This window comes from Mangifera indica, chromosome 1, assembly GCF_011075055.1.
Source record: "Mangifera indica cultivar Alphonso chromosome 1, CATAS_Mindica_2.1, whole genome shotgun sequence".
NCBI lineage: Eukaryota > Viridiplantae > Streptophyta > Magnoliopsida > Sapindales > Anacardiaceae > Mangifera > Mangifera indica.
Window position 1 is genome coordinate 1,091,468 of NC_058137.1, and position 16,965 is coordinate 1,108,432.

The 16,965-nt window shown below is 33.1% G+C and overlaps 4 protein-coding genes across 9 annotated transcripts; 2 read left to right on the forward strand and 2 right to left on the reverse strand.

The window, feature by feature from the left end:
• Positions 1 to 180: 180 nt before the first annotated feature.
• Positions 181 to 4,853, reverse strand: LOC123227217 (putative leucine-rich repeat-containing protein DDB_G0290503). 3 transcript variants are annotated; one of them, XM_044651933.1, is made up of 14 exons: positions 4,624 to 4,853; positions 4,191 to 4,436; positions 3,830 to 3,874; positions 3,680 to 3,742; positions 3,389 to 3,451; positions 3,199 to 3,261; positions 3,023 to 3,085; positions 2,825 to 2,887; positions 2,577 to 2,639; positions 2,335 to 2,397; positions 1,747 to 1,806; positions 1,457 to 1,612; positions 1,140 to 1,232; positions 181 to 802 (listed from the first exon to the last, which is right to left on the reverse strand). In XM_044651933.1, the coding sequence occupies exons 2-14, from the start codon at positions 4,395 to 4,397 to the stop codon at positions 353 to 355; spliced, it is 1,452 nt and encodes a 483-aa protein (XP_044507868.1). In that variant the 5' UTR covers positions 4,398 to 4,436; positions 4,624 to 4,853; the 3' UTR covers positions 181 to 352. The 3 variants fall into 3 exon arrangements, with proteins under 3 accessions (XP_044507868.1, XP_044507859.1, XP_044507875.1); XM_044651924.1 differs by having other exon boundaries at positions 4,191 to 4,530; XM_044651940.1 differs by having other exon boundaries at positions 1,457 to 1,597; positions 4,191 to 4,530; positions 4,624 to 4,851.
• Positions 4,854 to 6,126: 1,273 nt separating this feature from the next.
• Positions 6,127 to 11,217, forward strand: LOC123227236 (ubiquitin-conjugating enzyme E2-17 kDa-like). 3 transcript variants are annotated; one of them, XM_044651960.1, is made up of 6 exons: positions 6,127 to 6,342; positions 6,439 to 6,545; positions 9,203 to 9,330; positions 9,450 to 9,554; positions 9,976 to 10,129; positions 10,958 to 11,217. In XM_044651960.1, exons 2-5 carry the CDS (start codon positions 6,476 to 6,478, stop codon positions 10,117 to 10,119), a joined length of 447 nt encoding a protein of 148 aa, XP_044507895.1. In that variant the 5' UTR covers positions 6,127 to 6,342; positions 6,439 to 6,475; the 3' UTR covers positions 10,120 to 10,129; positions 10,958 to 11,217. The 3 variants fall into 3 exon arrangements, with proteins under 3 accessions (XP_044507895.1, XP_044507886.1, XP_044507903.1); XM_044651951.1 differs by lacking the exon at positions 10,958 to 11,217 and having other exon boundaries at positions 9,976 to 10,327; XM_044651968.1 differs by lacking the exon at positions 10,958 to 11,217 and having other exon boundaries at positions 6,176 to 6,342; positions 6,447 to 6,545; positions 9,976 to 10,327.
• Positions 11,218 to 11,874: 657 nt separating this feature from the next.
• Positions 11,875 to 14,152, forward strand: LOC123211275 (thioredoxin H9). 2 transcript variants are annotated; one of them, XM_044629899.1, is made up of 6 exons: positions 11,875 to 12,017; positions 12,091 to 12,179; positions 12,569 to 12,643; positions 12,777 to 12,896; positions 13,401 to 13,523; positions 13,790 to 14,152. In XM_044629899.1, exons 3-6 carry the CDS (start codon positions 12,623 to 12,625, stop codon positions 13,940 to 13,942), a joined length of 417 nt encoding a protein of 138 aa, XP_044485834.1. In that variant the 5' UTR covers positions 11,875 to 12,017; positions 12,091 to 12,179; positions 12,569 to 12,622; the 3' UTR covers positions 13,943 to 14,152. The 2 variants fall into 2 exon arrangements, with proteins under 2 accessions (XP_044485834.1, XP_044485841.1); XM_044629906.1 differs by having other exon boundaries at positions 12,006 to 12,179.
• Positions 14,153 to 16,402: 2,250 nt separating this feature from the next.
• Positions 16,403 to 16,863, reverse strand: LOC123223962 (receptor-like protein kinase FERONIA). Its single transcript, XM_044647457.1, has 2 exons — positions 16,854 to 16,863; positions 16,403 to 16,737 (listed from the first exon to the last, which is right to left on the reverse strand). Exons 1-2 carry the CDS (start codon positions 16,861 to 16,863, stop codon positions 16,403 to 16,405), a joined length of 345 nt encoding a protein of 114 aa, XP_044503392.1.
• Between the last annotated feature and the right edge of the window lie 102 nt (positions 16,864 to 16,965).

The following is a 16,965-nucleotide window of genomic DNA, read 5'->3' on the forward strand; positions in this document are numbered from 1 at the left end:
TAGTAACATAATCCATTAGGTATCCAAATGTGTTTAATGTAGGGTTTGGATTCAACATAAGCCAACCTTGATCAAAATGTAACTCAAAATCAATTCAAATAAAAAATTAAATCGACATCAACTCCTCCAATTGAGATTTGAATTTAATTAAAAACAATTTAAGTTAGAATTTGATCCAAATTTATTCAAACTCAATTTATTTTATAAACCGAGCTCAATACTCAATTTGATCTCAACTCAAGCAGATCGGTGCAGCAATAGCTCACATTCTTCCTGTATAAAACAATGTAAATGGACCAATCTAGGCCCAGTTCAATTTCTAATCAAAGTATACCCTTCCGTATACAGATTGTCATGACGCTGTGTTTGAAGAGTTTACCAAGTCAGCACCACTAACATATTTAGCAACGAACGAAATTAATCGGAAAGGAGCTCCGACAAGGGGAGCGTCCGACAGCGGCACACCAGCATTTTCATCCATCTCACTATCCTGTGACTCCAGGTTCCGGAATTCATTATCATCCAATGGAATTTGGACAATTTCTACAGAGTCATCAGCTTCTGAAGGGTTTGGAACAAAAACAAGAGGCTCCGTATGCACTTTATTAACTGTGTTTATCTCATTTTTAACTTCTACTATTTCCGGAGACTCCAGCTTACGGCTCAACATCGGCATATTTACACTAAATTCAGGGATGGGTTTAGCATTAATGATGGTTTTAGCCGATGGATCACTTCCAATGGCAGAAGACAGCCCAGCTTGTCCAGTTTGTCGATCAAGTTTAACAGACAGCTCATTCACCTAAGAAATAACATGAAAATAGGGTGGAAAGATCAATTTGAGCAAGCTCCCAGAAATCATTGAACGAGAAAACAAGTTGATGCATTCAAAATAAAAATAAAGAACTTCAGATTGAATTATATTCCCAGCTGAACCACATCAGAAGGCAGCAACAAGCCAATAACAACAAATCTAATTGTCAACAATTCATGCAAATATTAATGATAATCTGCCAGTATTAACCATTTGCCTGCATGGATTCATAGAAAACTACAAAATAATTTCCAGACACTCCATATCAATTCAGAAGACATACAAATCAGCAAAACAACAAACTAGGAGAAAGCCGTCTGAATACCTTCTCAACAAGCTCTACATTTTCTGAAATCAATTTATCAACCAGTCGACATGCTGCTTCAATCTGAGTGTTGAAGTCCTCTTCTTCAGAAGTCTGCTATATTACAGAGCCGTTGTCAATTTCTCCAATAATTTCACAACATTTTCTTTAAATGCTAAGAAAAAAATCATACAAAGTATAAAATTTACCACCAAAAAGGCAAAAACTTATAGTATCTAAACAATTCAACCCCAATAAACCACAAGATAGCCAGAATTCCTAACTATGCATAAAGTCTAGCAAACATATATTTATGTCAGGATGTTCATAAAACAAACCTTCTGAATTTCATTGGATGAGCAAGCAAAGGAAACAGTATTCTCAAGGTTTTGAAGTTGTAACTGCAGACTACATACATTTTCACTCAGTTGTTGGTTTTCTTTCACGAGAGAATTCCTAGATTCTTCCAATGCCATCACCTGCCAGACTTTGTTCTAATCTCCACATCAGAACAAACAAAGAATTATGCAGCACAAATAATCTTATGCAGTGCGATAATCATGCATTTTACAGTGCTTTGAACATATGAAAACCAAGTGACAAAATTTAACATGAGTATCCTATGTACCTGCATCTTTAGCTGTGTGATTTCATCGTTCAGGCTAGTAATTGTATCTTTTGATATGTTCTGTAGAAATACTGTTCAAATTAGATACATAATTGCATTTACCTTTGAGTTCACAAATTGAAAATAGAATGAAAGAAAAATTGATTGTAACTGCAAAGAATAAAGATCCAATAGTTCATCAACAATGCAGACTCCTATAAAACAAAGCCCTACCCTCAACAAATCAACTCAACTTAGATTCAATCTCAAATTAGAAAAGATCTGCTTTGTAAATCCAGTTCAACCATTTTACTTAACAGGGATCCTTGTACAGCTAAGGACTCCCTTATTCCTGCTTTTCAGGTATACCAGAAGTTGCATATATGCAAAATAGTTCATACAGTCTCCTAGCTGAACACATTTCCATTCAGAAAATAAAATGGCCACACTAAGAAAAGATGATTGGTTTTTAAAAATGCAAATAAAACTGTTAGTAGGATTTATCAACATTATGATGATATGGATTGAATCTATATCTGAGCCCATCAATTAGCAAACAATTTGCAGAAAAGAAAAATGGGGAAAAGCAAACAACAGAAAAGTTACTACCTCCATTTGGATCCAAGAATCTTTGTCTGTCTGCAGAAGTTTTATTTTTTCCTCCAAGCTTGCCTGTGGAAATGTTTTACAATCTATTTTAATGCAGGAAATAAGAAATTTGGGGAACACAGTATACATCCATAGAAAAGCAGACACCAAAAAGGAAACGCTAAATCCTCAATCCTCATTAAGGGAAGCAAAGCAAGCTCTTTCCTATGGGTCTTCTTTAAAGTCTAAGTAAGAAAATATACCCCCTTCAAATTGAAGGCAGCATTTTTATCCAGTAACTGTCTGATTTTCTCCTCAAAGTCGGCCTGCATGTATGACCACAGCAATATACCAACATGAAGTCAGCAATGACAATCAAAAGCTCAAGTATCATATAAATATAAATGCTAGCATTATCTTTTCACCCAGATGTTCTTAAACAATAACTATCAAAATTTTTTTTAAAAGCAATTACAATCTACAATGCGACACAACAGCCAGCACAGGTTACCTCTTTTTGAAGCCAAATACTTTTTTCACTTCGTAAGTTTACAATACTCATCTCCAGGCCACCCTATAAGCATCTAGTTAGATAGGCCAGTCCGATAAGAATCATATAAGAAAAATATAAACCACAAACAATGATCAAATTAAAGGTTATTAAAGTGTTTCCTTTCATTTCTAGTAATTAGAATTAACTTTACATTACCTCTTTTTGCATGTGCACAATTTTTTCATTTTGTAATTGTTTGATTGTCTGTTCTAAAGCATCCTGCAGGAACAAAGTGAACACTTATGGATCCATCAAAGGGAAAAGAAAAAAAAAGGAGAGTTGATGGAACAGTACAATATCTTTCCCAAATCAAAGTAAAAACATTTTTTAACCTCTTTATGAATGTGTAGGTCATTCTCACTTTGTAACTGTTTTATCTTTTCCTCAAAGGTTGTCTGAAAAAGAACAATGAGTAACTCAAGCCTTCACAATGATACTAGAACAAAACATAGTAAATAAATAAAAGAGGGAAATGAAGTAATTTTCCAAATAAGTTCTACAACTAGAATAAACTTGTATTACCACTTTTTCCACATATGAATCAATCTCATTGCGTAATTGTTTGACTGTCTCTTGTAAGGTAACCTGCCAAAACACAGTAACAAACTATGTGCTCCACGATATATTCAAATCAAAGACAGGTAAATTTAAAAACAATGAGGGAAAAAAAAAACGTATCTGCACACACAGTCACCGAGAAACTCAACTTCAAACATCACATCATCAAAATAGATAGCAAAATGAAAGGCTACCTAATACTATAAATAGAATCGCTTCTTGCCTATTTCACCAGTTGGGTTCAGTTTAAATTACCTCTTTCTGTACATACCAGTCTCTCTCATTTTGCAATTGTTTCACTATCTCTTCTAACATGACCTATAAATACATCATTTTTAACTTATGAGTGACCCGAAATGACTGGAAAAGGAAAAAAAAACTAGGAGTTCACAAATCTCCTCTCACCTCTCTTTGCAGCAGGTGTTGTTTCTCAGCTTCCGCTGTAATGGCCTGTATAACAAATTTATCAAAAAAAGTGAGTTTCCAAGTTTAGCATGCACTCATTGATAACACACACACACACAAAACAAGGTAGCAGAACACATGGGAATTTCTATAATTCCTTAAAGATTTCTCACCAAAAAAAAAAACTGCATAAACTTTCATTCTCCTTTAATCAATCAATACGCTACAACCTTAAAACACGCCGCAAAGCAGATTATACAAAAGATATCATGTATGCCCATCCATCAACCCTAATTCATATATCCACATAACTTAATAAAAATAACTGAAGTAACTACAATTTGATTAAAGCCAAACTTACGCCTTCTGTACCATTGGAATGGTGTTGGTGTCTACTTAGATCTACACCACCATTTTCAAGCCCGGCGGTCTCCGAAATTTCACTACGATTATTATCCCCATTGCTCACATGATTCTCATTAGCGCCACCACCGTTAATGTCCTCCGCCTGTTTCGTCTGTTTGTTCTTCTTCTTCTTGTTTCTCTTCTTCTTCTTCTCGTCCTCCATTTCGCTGAGTTCAAATCACAATCTCCGAAAATCAAAGATCTGAAAAAAATTCCAAATACAATTCGTCCGATCGAACCATTCCAAACATCAACATATATCTCGATCTAACTCAGCCATAAATGAAGCCCCAACCCTAGAAATTCGCCAAAAAAGCATCACATAAATTAAGATTAACAAATTACAAATCCAAATCATAAAATTGTAGAAAGTGATTCAGTGAGATTACGCTTTGAAAAAATAGTCGTCAGTGAGCGTTTCGTGCGTCAGTCGACTAATCTTTGTGAATAAAAAGTTATACGTATAGAAATGAAAGTATTTTAGTCTTGATGAAGGCCAGCGTGACGAAGATGTTTCGTCTCGTGGGAAGCTGAGTTTGCAAGATTTCATTGCCTGTGCCAGAGACTCAGACGCCGACGCACATGGATATCACGTGTCATCATTTTCAAACAAAATAAAAACAGTTTTTAATTGAATTTGTTTGGATAATAATCTGAAAAATATGTTTATTAATTTAAGCAAATTACAAGTCTTGGAACAAACGTTTTGATACATATATTTTTATGTAAACAAAATTTTTTATTTATTAGTTGTTAAAAAATTAAATACTTATATTTTATTAAATTCTACTATTATTAAAAATAAAATTAGCATTTAAAAAAAATTAATTAAAAATTTATCATATTTTAATTTCTAAGTTTAAAAATTAATAAATTTTTCTTTACTCAAAGTTTAAAAAATCAATTTATTTTTTTAGGTTTTTTTAGGATGTCGTCGATGGTTGAAGATGACCGTGACAACAGTGTTCTCTCTCTCTCGGTTTCGCTATCAACCTCCTTTCGTTTTCAACTAACAAGAGCAAGAGACAAAAACAATGCATCGTTGTTGTCTCTTAGACAACGATGATGCATTATCTTTGTTTGAAGACGATCGATTCGTTTTCATTGATCAGTTTTATTGGTCAATGATAATTGAAAATAAAGTATTGTTAAGAGAGAAACCTAGAGGGAGGGAGAATGTGGTTGTTGTCGTTATTTCTAGCCGTCGACAATGTTTGGAAAAACTCTAAGGGGGAGATAAAGTTTATCAAACTTTAGATGATGGGAATTTATTAGTTTTTAAATTTTGAGATAAAAATATGATAAATTCTTAATTTTTAAAATATTTTTCTTAAATAATAATTTTATCCTTGATGGTAATAATTAAATTTAATAAAAAAGTAAATTTTTAAAATTTTAATAATTAACAATTAAAAAATTATGTTTGTATTAAACCTTAAGTGAAAAATAATCCTTCGATCTTTTAATTAATAAATTTTAGAAAAATTAATTAAAATAATTTGTTAATTTAATTTTTATCGATAATACTATATAATCAATGTCCCACACTATTACTTGTTTATCTTGGTCTTAAAAACTTCAACCTTTAAACATCAATATATTAGAACATGTGATACACAATGTTCCTTTCAGTGAACAAACTGTCTACGTCAATACACCCAAAAAAATACTATAGTGATGTTTAATTTAAAAAATGATACATTATTATGTCGTTGAAAGCTAAATAATTTCTCAATACCTTCACTCGCCTGATCAAAATGGGGCATGATACGGGGTCGTTTGATTAAACTTTTATTACTTTGCGGTCTGCAGTGATTAATGGGCTAAGATATGCAACGAAATTAAAAATTAAAATAAACGAAACGGATAAGAACGGCAACGAAAAAGACAATTTTGGACGTGCAAGCAAGAGAGTATATAAAAGACTCCAAAATGCAGGCTCGATTTCTCTCTCTTGGCCTTTACTGTGTTGAAGAAGAAGAAAAAAAATAAGGGTTGTAGAGGAGAGAGGCGGGGGCGGCCGTTTCGAATCGGATCTACCTCGAAGCTGTTACCATTTCTCATTGCTATTTCCGTCCGATCGCCTCTTTCATCGGGAAAAACAGGAGGTCGATTTTCAATTATTATTTGATTTTAAAATTATGTCGTTATTTCATTTGCGATGCATTTCATTTTTTATTTAACAGTGGTGACTTTGTGAACAGTTTAGCAGGTTTTAGGTTCTAGCGTTGTTGAAGCGTCATGGCTTCGAAGCGTATCTTGAAGGAACTGAAGGATTTGCAGAAGGATCCTCCTACTTCCTGCAGCGCTGGTATTATTTTAACTTCACGAAATATGACCTAATTTAGACTGCGTGTTTGTGTTTGCCTGTTTATTTGTTAATTTATGTTAGAAGATATTTGAATTTGCTTATCAACATATTTTCATGCTAGGTCATTTTGCTTTAAATAAATTGAGAAAAAAATTGTTATGTGAAAATCTCAACTTTATTAAGCAAAAAAAAACAAGAACAGGCAAGAAAACTACTGGAAATACATCTCTTCTTCTCATTAAAAAAAAACTTTTACAGATACAAAGCTATTTATAGACAAGAGTTGTAACTAAACTCTAACTAACTCAACACATCTCAATCGTTTATCATAAACTGAACATAACATAAAATACAGAAATTAAAACTCATCTTAGCACTCCAATGAACTGATTAGTTGTATCTTGATCCGAAGTTGAAAGTCAACGTTGTTGGATCTTAAAGCACAGGAGAGTTCATTTTGCCCTAACTTTGATAATGCCAACTGAAGAATTAAAAAGGGAAAGTTCCCTTTCCTCTACTTACTAAAAAATGAAACGGTGTGTTTTGTGTTTAAACACAAAACGCACCGTTTTATCCACTTGACTTAACATTATGAGTCATCTCGTTTATTGCTCTTACATTTTGCATCATTTGATAGATTGATAATTGTGCTTGTGTATTATGGTTTTCTTTGTTGAATTATTAATCAATGTTCCTAGAATATATTTTGATTGCATATCAACATATTTCCATGCCAATTTATATGGCCTTAAATAACCTTCTAAAGTATAAAACGAGTTATATAGTCTCGTTACTGTTATTTTTTATCTTGACATTTAGCATACTGATCGAGTGTAGTTGTCTATCAAGTGTTTATGTATTTAGCTTGATGAATTAGATATGCAATACTTGCATGATTTCGTTCATGGTTTGATAAAGAATGTTTGTCTGATGGTTAAGTTATGTCTTCTGCTACAACTTATTGAAGCTCAAGTGTAGGTTGTCTTAAGTGGTAAATCTTGAGAGTCTGTTTGTTGAATCCTTAAAGAAACAATAAGTTTCAAGTTAAAAAAAAAAATTCTGAGGTTAGGGGATCCACTCTTGGTATACCAAATAAGGTAGGTTTAATTCTTTAATATTCAATTGAACTCCACACATAAGGGTGGTTCCAATGGGAGAATTTACCAATTAAAATTTATTTTATGTATTAAAAATAATTATGTAATTCTCCTATAACTATCTCTCAACACCAACACTTGCATATGTGCTCACGTTAGATTAGTCAGTTATTTGTGCAAACGTATATATGGGATCAAGTATTTGTTGTGTTAATGATAGTTCACACTGAATCAAGTCTCCCACTTTACAAGCTGAGTTTCTAAATTGATAAAAAAATACAACACTTATATTAATGACAGATTAATAATATCAATGTTGGAAATCACTTTCTAAGTTTTAGATTAATCTCTCTTCATACTAAGAGTTTCTCCCTTTCAACTTAAAAAAATGAAAATTAATTAACCATGATGAAAATAAAGAAGGATAAGTATGTAGATGAAATGAATTATTATTGAAATTGGAAGAACTTAAAGTGATCAATGGATTATTACAAGAAAGAAAAATAATAAGGAAAATAAAAATGAAAAATGAATTTGTTTTCTGCTCCAAAATGAGCCACCCTTTAGTTTATTCCCAACACTTATTTGTAGAAAATTTGGTGGAACAAATGACAATAATGTTAGGCTACAACTTATATTCGTGGTCAAATTTACACATTTCATATGCACAAGGATTTTGAACATGATACTGTCCAGATCTCGCTTAGGTCAAAATAACACAGTTATAGATATTTTTATCTAGGTTCCATTGCTGCAATAATTACACAATTTACACATTTTACATGCACAAGAATATTGAACATGATACCGTCAAAATCTTGCTTAGGTCAAAATAAGACCTAAATATTGAGGTATGTTGGGCTATGCGGTAGTTGCAGTCCAATTCTATTGTAGCCCAATTTTGACCTATCAGCCATTCAATTAGATCTTTCAAGTGTTTTTCAACTTTGTAGTGAATTGAATTATCTTTGTACAAGTTTCTGACATTTTGATTTAGATTCTGCTGAATTTGCATTACAATAACCATTAATCACGAATTAAGGACAACTCTTTGTTTTAAGCACAAAATTACAAAAGTGCTTCAGTTAGAAAAGTTAATGACACTTTAAATATGAGAATGATGATTTGAGCTGTCAATAAATCTATGCATTTAAATGTTCATCAGAGAACAACTAAAGCCTAGACTGAAATAACTCAGTTTGGAACTTATCTCACAAAATGTGTCCAAATTGTGTAATTCTTAAAGTTGTGGAACAAAGATAAAAATTCCTACAACTCTGTTGTTTTGACCTAAGCAATAGGTGGATGGCATCATGGTCAAAATTCTAGTGCATATAAAGTGTGAAAATTTGACCATGACCCACCCATGTGAGTGGAGTTTATTTGAGTTATTAAAGAGTTAATCCTACCTCATTTGATATAACCAGAGTGGATTTGATTAGCTTCATTTAGGATTCAACACTCGGATTTTACAATTTACATTTAGGTTTCTTGATGATTAAATTATGTCTTCCATATATCTAATGACATAAATGTGTAATTATTCGTTAATTATACTAGGTCCTGTGGCTGAAGACATGTTCCATTGGCAAGCGACAATTATGGGGCCACCTGATAGCCCATATGCGGGAGGTGTATTTTTGGTTACTATTCATTTTCCTCCAGATTATCCTTTCAAGCCCCCCAAGGTGATTGTTTACGTGTTTATATATATACACACACACACATATATAAATGTTATTTATTTATATATTTTTAAACCTTGACTAATTTTAGTACCTGTTTTTTTTTTTTTTTTTTTGTTTAGGTTGCTTTTAGGACCAAGGTCTTCCATCCAAACATCAACAGTAATGGAAGCATTTGCCTCGATATTCTTAAGGAACAATGGAGCCCAGCTCTTACGATTTCAAAGGTTTGATGCTTATATGTTTCAATTTATGTATTATTATGCTATATGTTTATGTTCATGTTATTTTTGCATCTGCCTTTAACTATGTGTCCTATGGACACCTAAGCGAAAGTTTTTAAGTGGTTGATTAGGGCAGTTATGTTTGAGATGATTGTCAACCTTGTGTTGACTAAATAATTCTCTTGTTTTTGTTAGAAAGCTGTTTTTTGATTGTTGGAGACCACACAAGAAATGTACTATTGGCCATGGCCTTATTTAGATGAGCAAAATGTGACATTTGGGGCTGATATTAGGATTGGATGTGGCAGATTGTAGGGAAATCCTTGTAGTTCACCCAATGAAATCTGTTTGAACTTCATTAATTTTATGGCAAGATAGTAATTGCTTGTTGTATGCCTAACTATAATCTTACTGAATCTATCAGGTCCTGCTCTCTATCTGCTCATTGCTTACCGACCCTAATCCTGACGATCCTCTTGTACCCGAGATTGCCCACATGTATAAGTCAGACAGGGCCAAATATGAAACCACTGCACGCAGCTGGACTCAGAAGTATGCCATGGGATGATAATTTTCGGGTATTGCAAAAACAAAACCATATTTTATGGATTATGTTTTTTGATGCTATGTTTTTCCCGTGGTTGTAGAAGGGGTAGGGAAATATATATGGAGTTCTGCAGGCAGTTGTCAATGCAAAGATGTTTTTATGTTGTTATGTATCCAGATTCTTGTTTAAAGCTCCTTTCATGCAATGTTGTAGTAGTCCTAGCGTCAAATTAGTGTCTTGGCATTTGACATTTTGCATCTTCACAAGGCTTTGCTGTTTGGCTCAAATGATTAGAAGTCCTGTTAAGTCCAGAGGCAAGATAGTTTAAGCTCAGTGAGGAAATGAATGTGTTATAAACAGACCAAAACAAGATGGTAGTGACTGTTAGTGACTAGGGGCAGACATGGCAGTGGGCCATCTCGGGCGTTGTGCTGTGTCATAGCCCAACAATTGGTGGGCTGTGTTGGCTTGCAGCATGTACAACTTGTATGCTTTCGCGGGTTGGCTTGTCATGTTATATTTTTTTAATTTTTATGACTCTTCTGTGGTTATGTCAAAATTGAGCATTTCGGACTATGCCACAACTTGGCCCGCCTTCTGTTTAGATCTCTAATTAGGGGTGTACACGCGTCAATTGGAGTTTGGATTACCAAGCTATAGTTTGATGTTGGTCATTTCAACAGTTTGTGAGTGTATGGTTTCATTTGAATAAAATATTAATAAATCTAAGTTTTGATATATTTAAAATCTTTTTTTTTTTACTTCAAATTTTTTTTCTCGGTTGAATTGCCTCCCTTGATGTAATTGAGAAGTACTATTTGGTTCAATTTGATTTCACCCTAATTTGAGACACTTGCAGGATTCAAGTTTTAGAAGTTATTATGCACAACCCTTGACACATGCGGTTGTCTACAAAATTAGACAGGCAATGGCATTACCAACTTCTCTCTTCCGGCCTGGCTTGATTATGTTTAAGGGTGTTTGATTCATGTTATGTTTGATATCTCAATAAACTATTTTTTATTAAAAGCATTAACTTGAAGTTGCAGTCTTGCAAGAAATGTAAGTGTTAATTTAATAACCATATTCATCTTAGTTATCAAAAAATTATTAAAATAATTTAATTTTTGTTACAATTTTATATTTATTTATTAAATTTTACAACACATACCATTCTTTTTTATTGAAATAATAATTAACATAAAAAATATTTTGATAATGAGATAATAATTTTAAAAGATAATCTAATTAATTAATTTTATAATTTAAAAAATTCTAATATATTATTAAAGTAAATAATATTTTAAAAATTTACAAAAGCAAATATAATATTAATTTATATTAATATTTAAATAAAATATATATCAATATTTTTTTTACTATTATCATTAAATACAATAATTGTTTATATATCTATTTTTTTCAATGTTTTAATCTTTTATTTGTATAATAAAAGGCAGACTTTATCACTATTATTTATTTTTCCATGAATCGCAAAGGATAATACCGTAATTTCATTCAGAATCCCGCGTTTGAATAAGTCATCTTACTCCGGCCTTTGTATTCTAGCAGAATTAGACTCGAAACCTTTGTCGTGTGGCTCGTGTCATGTCTGCCAATTATATGACTCACGTCTACTTTCACTAAAGCAACTCCTTCACACCCGTTTTAAAAAAGCGAAGCTTCGAGGGCAGTTTCGTAACAAAAATTCTTTCTCTTCCTGGCAGGAAAACAAAGAAAGTGAGTGGTGTCACCACGACAACATCTGAAAATCATGATTATTTAATATACGGAAATTACAATTCCCCCCAAGTTCTATCTTATCCGCACAAACAAACACGATCAAATCGATATTCATATGATTCTGCCGTTCCGTATTCTTAAACATTTTTGTTCCTCTCAACGTCCCTTTATTTTCGGTAATTACGTAAATATGTCTTCTTAATTTCGCTTCGATTTTGCTCACCGTCGTCGTTTTGGTTGTTCTGTTAGGGTTTTGATCGATCCGATTCCGATTCGCTATTGCAACTCGCCCTCGCTCGGTGCGCTTTATTGATCGGAAATACTCGTTTAATCTTCAGGTGATAATGTCACTTCGCGTTGATCGTTCGTGAATTGTGTGTATTGTTTGTTTATTGCGTGATCGTGGATGTTTATATTGCGGTTGTTTGCATTTTGTTTCGATTTGCATTGAACAGGAAGAAAACCGTAATTTGTGGACAAAAAAGCTGGAATTTGATGGGTTTATTTTATATATTTTATATTTTTGTTGTTGTATTTTTATGAATTAATCTGAACATTGCAGGCATCTGGGTATTCTTATATGTAATTCATTATATTATTAAACGGCATTTATTAATGTGTTGTTATTGACGTCATGGATGAATACTTGAAGGATATTACTGCTTTAAGTCTTGTTGTGGTTTCTATTATGTGGGATTTGATCAAATTGATGGTTTTCAATTTTCAGGGTTCCCGCGTGTTACTGCAGTTAGGATTTAGAATTGGGTTTTTAAGCATCAATATGGGACTTTGCTTGTCTAAGGTGAGTGTTAGTTCAAAGCATTCCGCTTTTGTTCTGGCTTAGCCTTTAAAGAATGGATACAACCCGGAAACATGATATGAAATGTTTTGTGGGTTTTTTATTATGACCTTATTAATGTTCACGGTCCTTGTAGAATCAACATGACGATGATTCTGATCATCATGGTGACTTTACTGGTGCTAATGTATGTCTCATTACTACCAAGGAAAGCTGGGACGAGAAGCTATCAGAAGCTAGTAGAGATGGCAAGATTGTGAGTATTTAATCATATTTTCTTCTGGAAACAGAATGAGCAATAGTAATACTATTTAGGAGCTTAATTATTATTTTTTCCAACTGGTTGGATACTAGGTTTTTCAATGGAATTAATTTACATTTTGGTGATTTGGAGTAACATTATACGTATAGTGAGGGTATACCAACAAATATAAGCCCTTCCACATCTCAATAAATGGAGTATACAGTCTCTTTTATGGCCTGTGTTTGGAGCCTGTGTTAAAAGTTGATAACATTATTTACGCTTGCACGAAAGAGTACCATCATTTGACTGTGATCCAGAAATAATCCAAGAACTAGTTCCTTATTTTATTGTTTGGATCCATGTCCTGTTTTCTTCTCCTGCGTGAACTGCTTACTGGCCCATTTTTTCCCTTATACAGATACAGAATCTTGGTGTGCACTACTTCCGTTTAGCATGAGAATTTTATATTTTGCGACTCTTCTTTAATGAGTTTATTTTCTGTGTATGCTTCAATAGGTGATTGCCAACTTCAGTGCTACATGGTGTGGTCCTTGCAGAATGATGGCACCATTTTATCGTGAGCTATCCGAGAAGTACCCCTCTTTAATGTTCCTGGTGGTGGATGTTGATGAACTAATTGTAAGTCATGGAACAACTCTTTAAACTTTGAAGAGTACAGCTATAATCCGCCTATATTGCCTTTGAAGGCTTCCTTTTGCTGTTTATATTAAGTTCACAAGCTTTGACCCACGCGTAGATAGAACCAATGGTTTTAAGAAATGGGTACAGAATGACATATTATTTTTAAACAGTAAGCGGGTCATGGCAATAGCATAGAATGTTGATGTTTTTGGGTCTATACGACAGAATATGCTGAATTTTATTATTGGTTTTGCATAATGTAGGACTTCAGCACTTCATGGGATATCAAAGCCACACCTACTTTCTTCTTCCTTAAAGATGGGCAGCAAATTGACAGGCTCGTGGGAGCGAACAAGCCAGAGCTCCAGAATAAGATAATTGCTGCTTCGAACTTAGTTGCACACGGTCAAAATTAATTGTTATAATCATTGTTTTTGTGTCAACTAGAGGCCAGTGGGCTATGTAGAGGTATGTTGAATGTTGTCTGATTGCTTCATTGTGAGGTTTTCTTTTTTTTTCTTTTTTGTAGATTAATCCAATTTCATGTAAAAAGTAGGAATGCGTATGGCATCTGTGACCCTGTTTTTGTGGACTGAATTAGGAATGTAAGAATTATTTTAATTGCAGTGACTTGTCCATTTATATTTCGTCATTCTGAGAGAGCAACAACAGGAAAAAAGAAACCTACAATCCCTGTTTGTTGTCTGAAGAATCAGTGTCAAACATCTGGAGACTTGTGTAATCTGACTTCCTCTGCATTCCCTTAGCATTCCTTTAGCATTTGTCTCTGGTGCTCACGGGATTATGCTCTGGTACCTCTAGTAGTACTCAATTCTATCTGTGCGGGTCAGGTTTGAGCCAATATGATTATATAAGTTCAACTTAGTTTGGATCGAATTCAGAGTTAAATTATTTTTGAATTGAGTTTAAGTTACAATTTGTTGATTTAAAGCTAATCTTAAACTGTTTCTTTTAGATACAAGTCACTTTTGAGTTGAACCTTATTTGGGTTTGACTTAAATCAAATCGAATCGAATTCTACTGGTGTTTGGCAAGAAATCTGCCCCAACCTCCAAATTTTATAAACACACACTGTTGCCTCAAATAACATCTAGAAAATATTCTGAATCAATGGTTGATAATGTTAATGTTGTAAAGCCATTGGATGTTTTAACTATGGTTTTAAAAACTATATTAGATCATTACCTGGCAAGTATAAAAAATCACTACAAAATATCTGAATTATTATCATGTAATTGTATTATTGAATAATTGAATTTTATTTTATTTTTAATTTATAATCATTATAACACAGTAATATTTATATTTAAATTTACACACATTATTAAATATCTGAATTTGCACACATGGTTATGCATAAAATATTATAGTTTTTTGTTTTATTAATCAAAGAATCTCACCCAACTTTATCGGATAGATAAAACTTGAAATACAATGAGTAAATTCATATCTGTTGGATTCATATTTCAGGTTTTACTAATTATAATACCAAAGCAGTTTGAAAAACCCTCCTCTTTATATTATATTTAAATAAAAAAAGATTCATATTTAAAGGACACATATTACCAAGGGAGAAAAACATGCATTTCTCGAAAATCATGTCCAAGAGACAAAAACATGCTAAATTATTAAAAAATGCGTTGAAACTTCTGCTTGACTTGTTTCACTGGTTTGCCAGTCTTGTTGAACAGTCAACTTCTAATTTTAGTCCAGAGTTCACCAGGGTAAACTACCTAATCGCTCGGATTTCAATTTCAAGTCTACTTCACAAGAATTGTTTATGCTTTGGGTGAGATTAAAGAAAGAGAAATTTACTTAAAACGTCCTTAAGGGATATCTTCGGTGGTAAAGAAAAAAGTATTTAAATATAAGCGTATAAATTTAAATTTTATCGATAATATATTAAGATCAAATTTTTTATTTATTTTATATTATGGGTATGATTTAGCTAAAACAAGGAATCAATTCTATTAAGGGATTTAAAAAATAAGACAACATATATTATAACCGTAAGTATATATTATGGAGCTGAGCAATACAATCTCAATTAGTTTGTGAGTTATGAGTTTCTGGTGTTTAGTTTATATAGTTTTGACCTTCTTTTAACGTCTTTTTTTAAACCTAATTTAAAAAATTAATATATAAAAGCGGTAATCATGTTCTCTGTTATTGCTCTATCTTCGGCCATTTTCCAGGTGCCTCCTCAAACCAAATCATGTCACCCATTTACATTTTTGTAATTTTTCATGCACCAAGTTTGTCCGCTGCCCTCTCAATACAACTCTACCATATGAGGCAAGCACCAAGATGTTTCTTGTGGCCAATATCATTATCACTCTCTTTTGCTTCATAAATCTAAAGTCTTCTCTACATTCAACTCTTTGATCCTTTACACCAACATCACAACCTATTCAAACATGAGATCCAAACTAGAAGTCTAGAACAACTGTACATGCATCTGTTCAGTGAGACAGATGTATGCATAAAATTAAGTAAAGATGAAACAAAGTCAACAATAAAAAACAGTGGCCACGGCTCCATCACTAACCCCTTTCCCAGTTTTGCCAGCTTATTTAAATATTCTTCCTATCAATTGGTATATTTTTCTAGTAAGAGTATAACAAATTGGAAGAAAGATAAATTGTCTGTCTTGCATAAATGGACCTCCTACAACAACCACCAAGCCTTTCTCACTTGTATCAAACTATTTTTGCAGATCATTTCGGTCATCAAGAACATGGATTGTTGATTTATGAGATATGGGTACTTAATATGAACTAAGCCTTTCAGTCATCCTTCATTTAACTATAGATACAAAATCAGTATTACTAAGTAAATGAATGAACGAAATCAAACTAAATATATACACCAATACCCTTGCCACTCTCCTCTGCACCCTCTTGTAACAGCAAAGCAAATTCTAAATTCCATAGCACATCACCCATTGATGGTCTCTCAATGCCCTGATCAGAAACACACTTCATTGCAGTCTCAGCAACCTTTCTGAAGCATTCTGGTGCAGTCTTCCCCTTTAGACATGGATCGACAATTTGATCAAGAATGCCTTTCTTATGGCAATGAGCAGCCCACTCTGCCAAACTCACTTGCTCTTTTGGCAGTTTCGGGTTCAAGGCTAGTCGAGCAGACAGGATTTCAAAGAGCACAACCCCAAATGAACAAACATCAGAATCTAGTACAACGGCGCCAAAGAGGTGGTGATCTCGAATCAAACATGATATGAGCCCAATCTAATTTGGATCACAATAAGTAGATTTTACGTACGCGAATACATTATGTTGTGATTACCTGTACGCATCTACGATCTAAGAATTTTCTATATTTAAACACTCTAATTAAAATGGAAAATAGAGCCCAGCCCAATCACTCTTTACATAAAATACGACTGGGGCCCATGGGG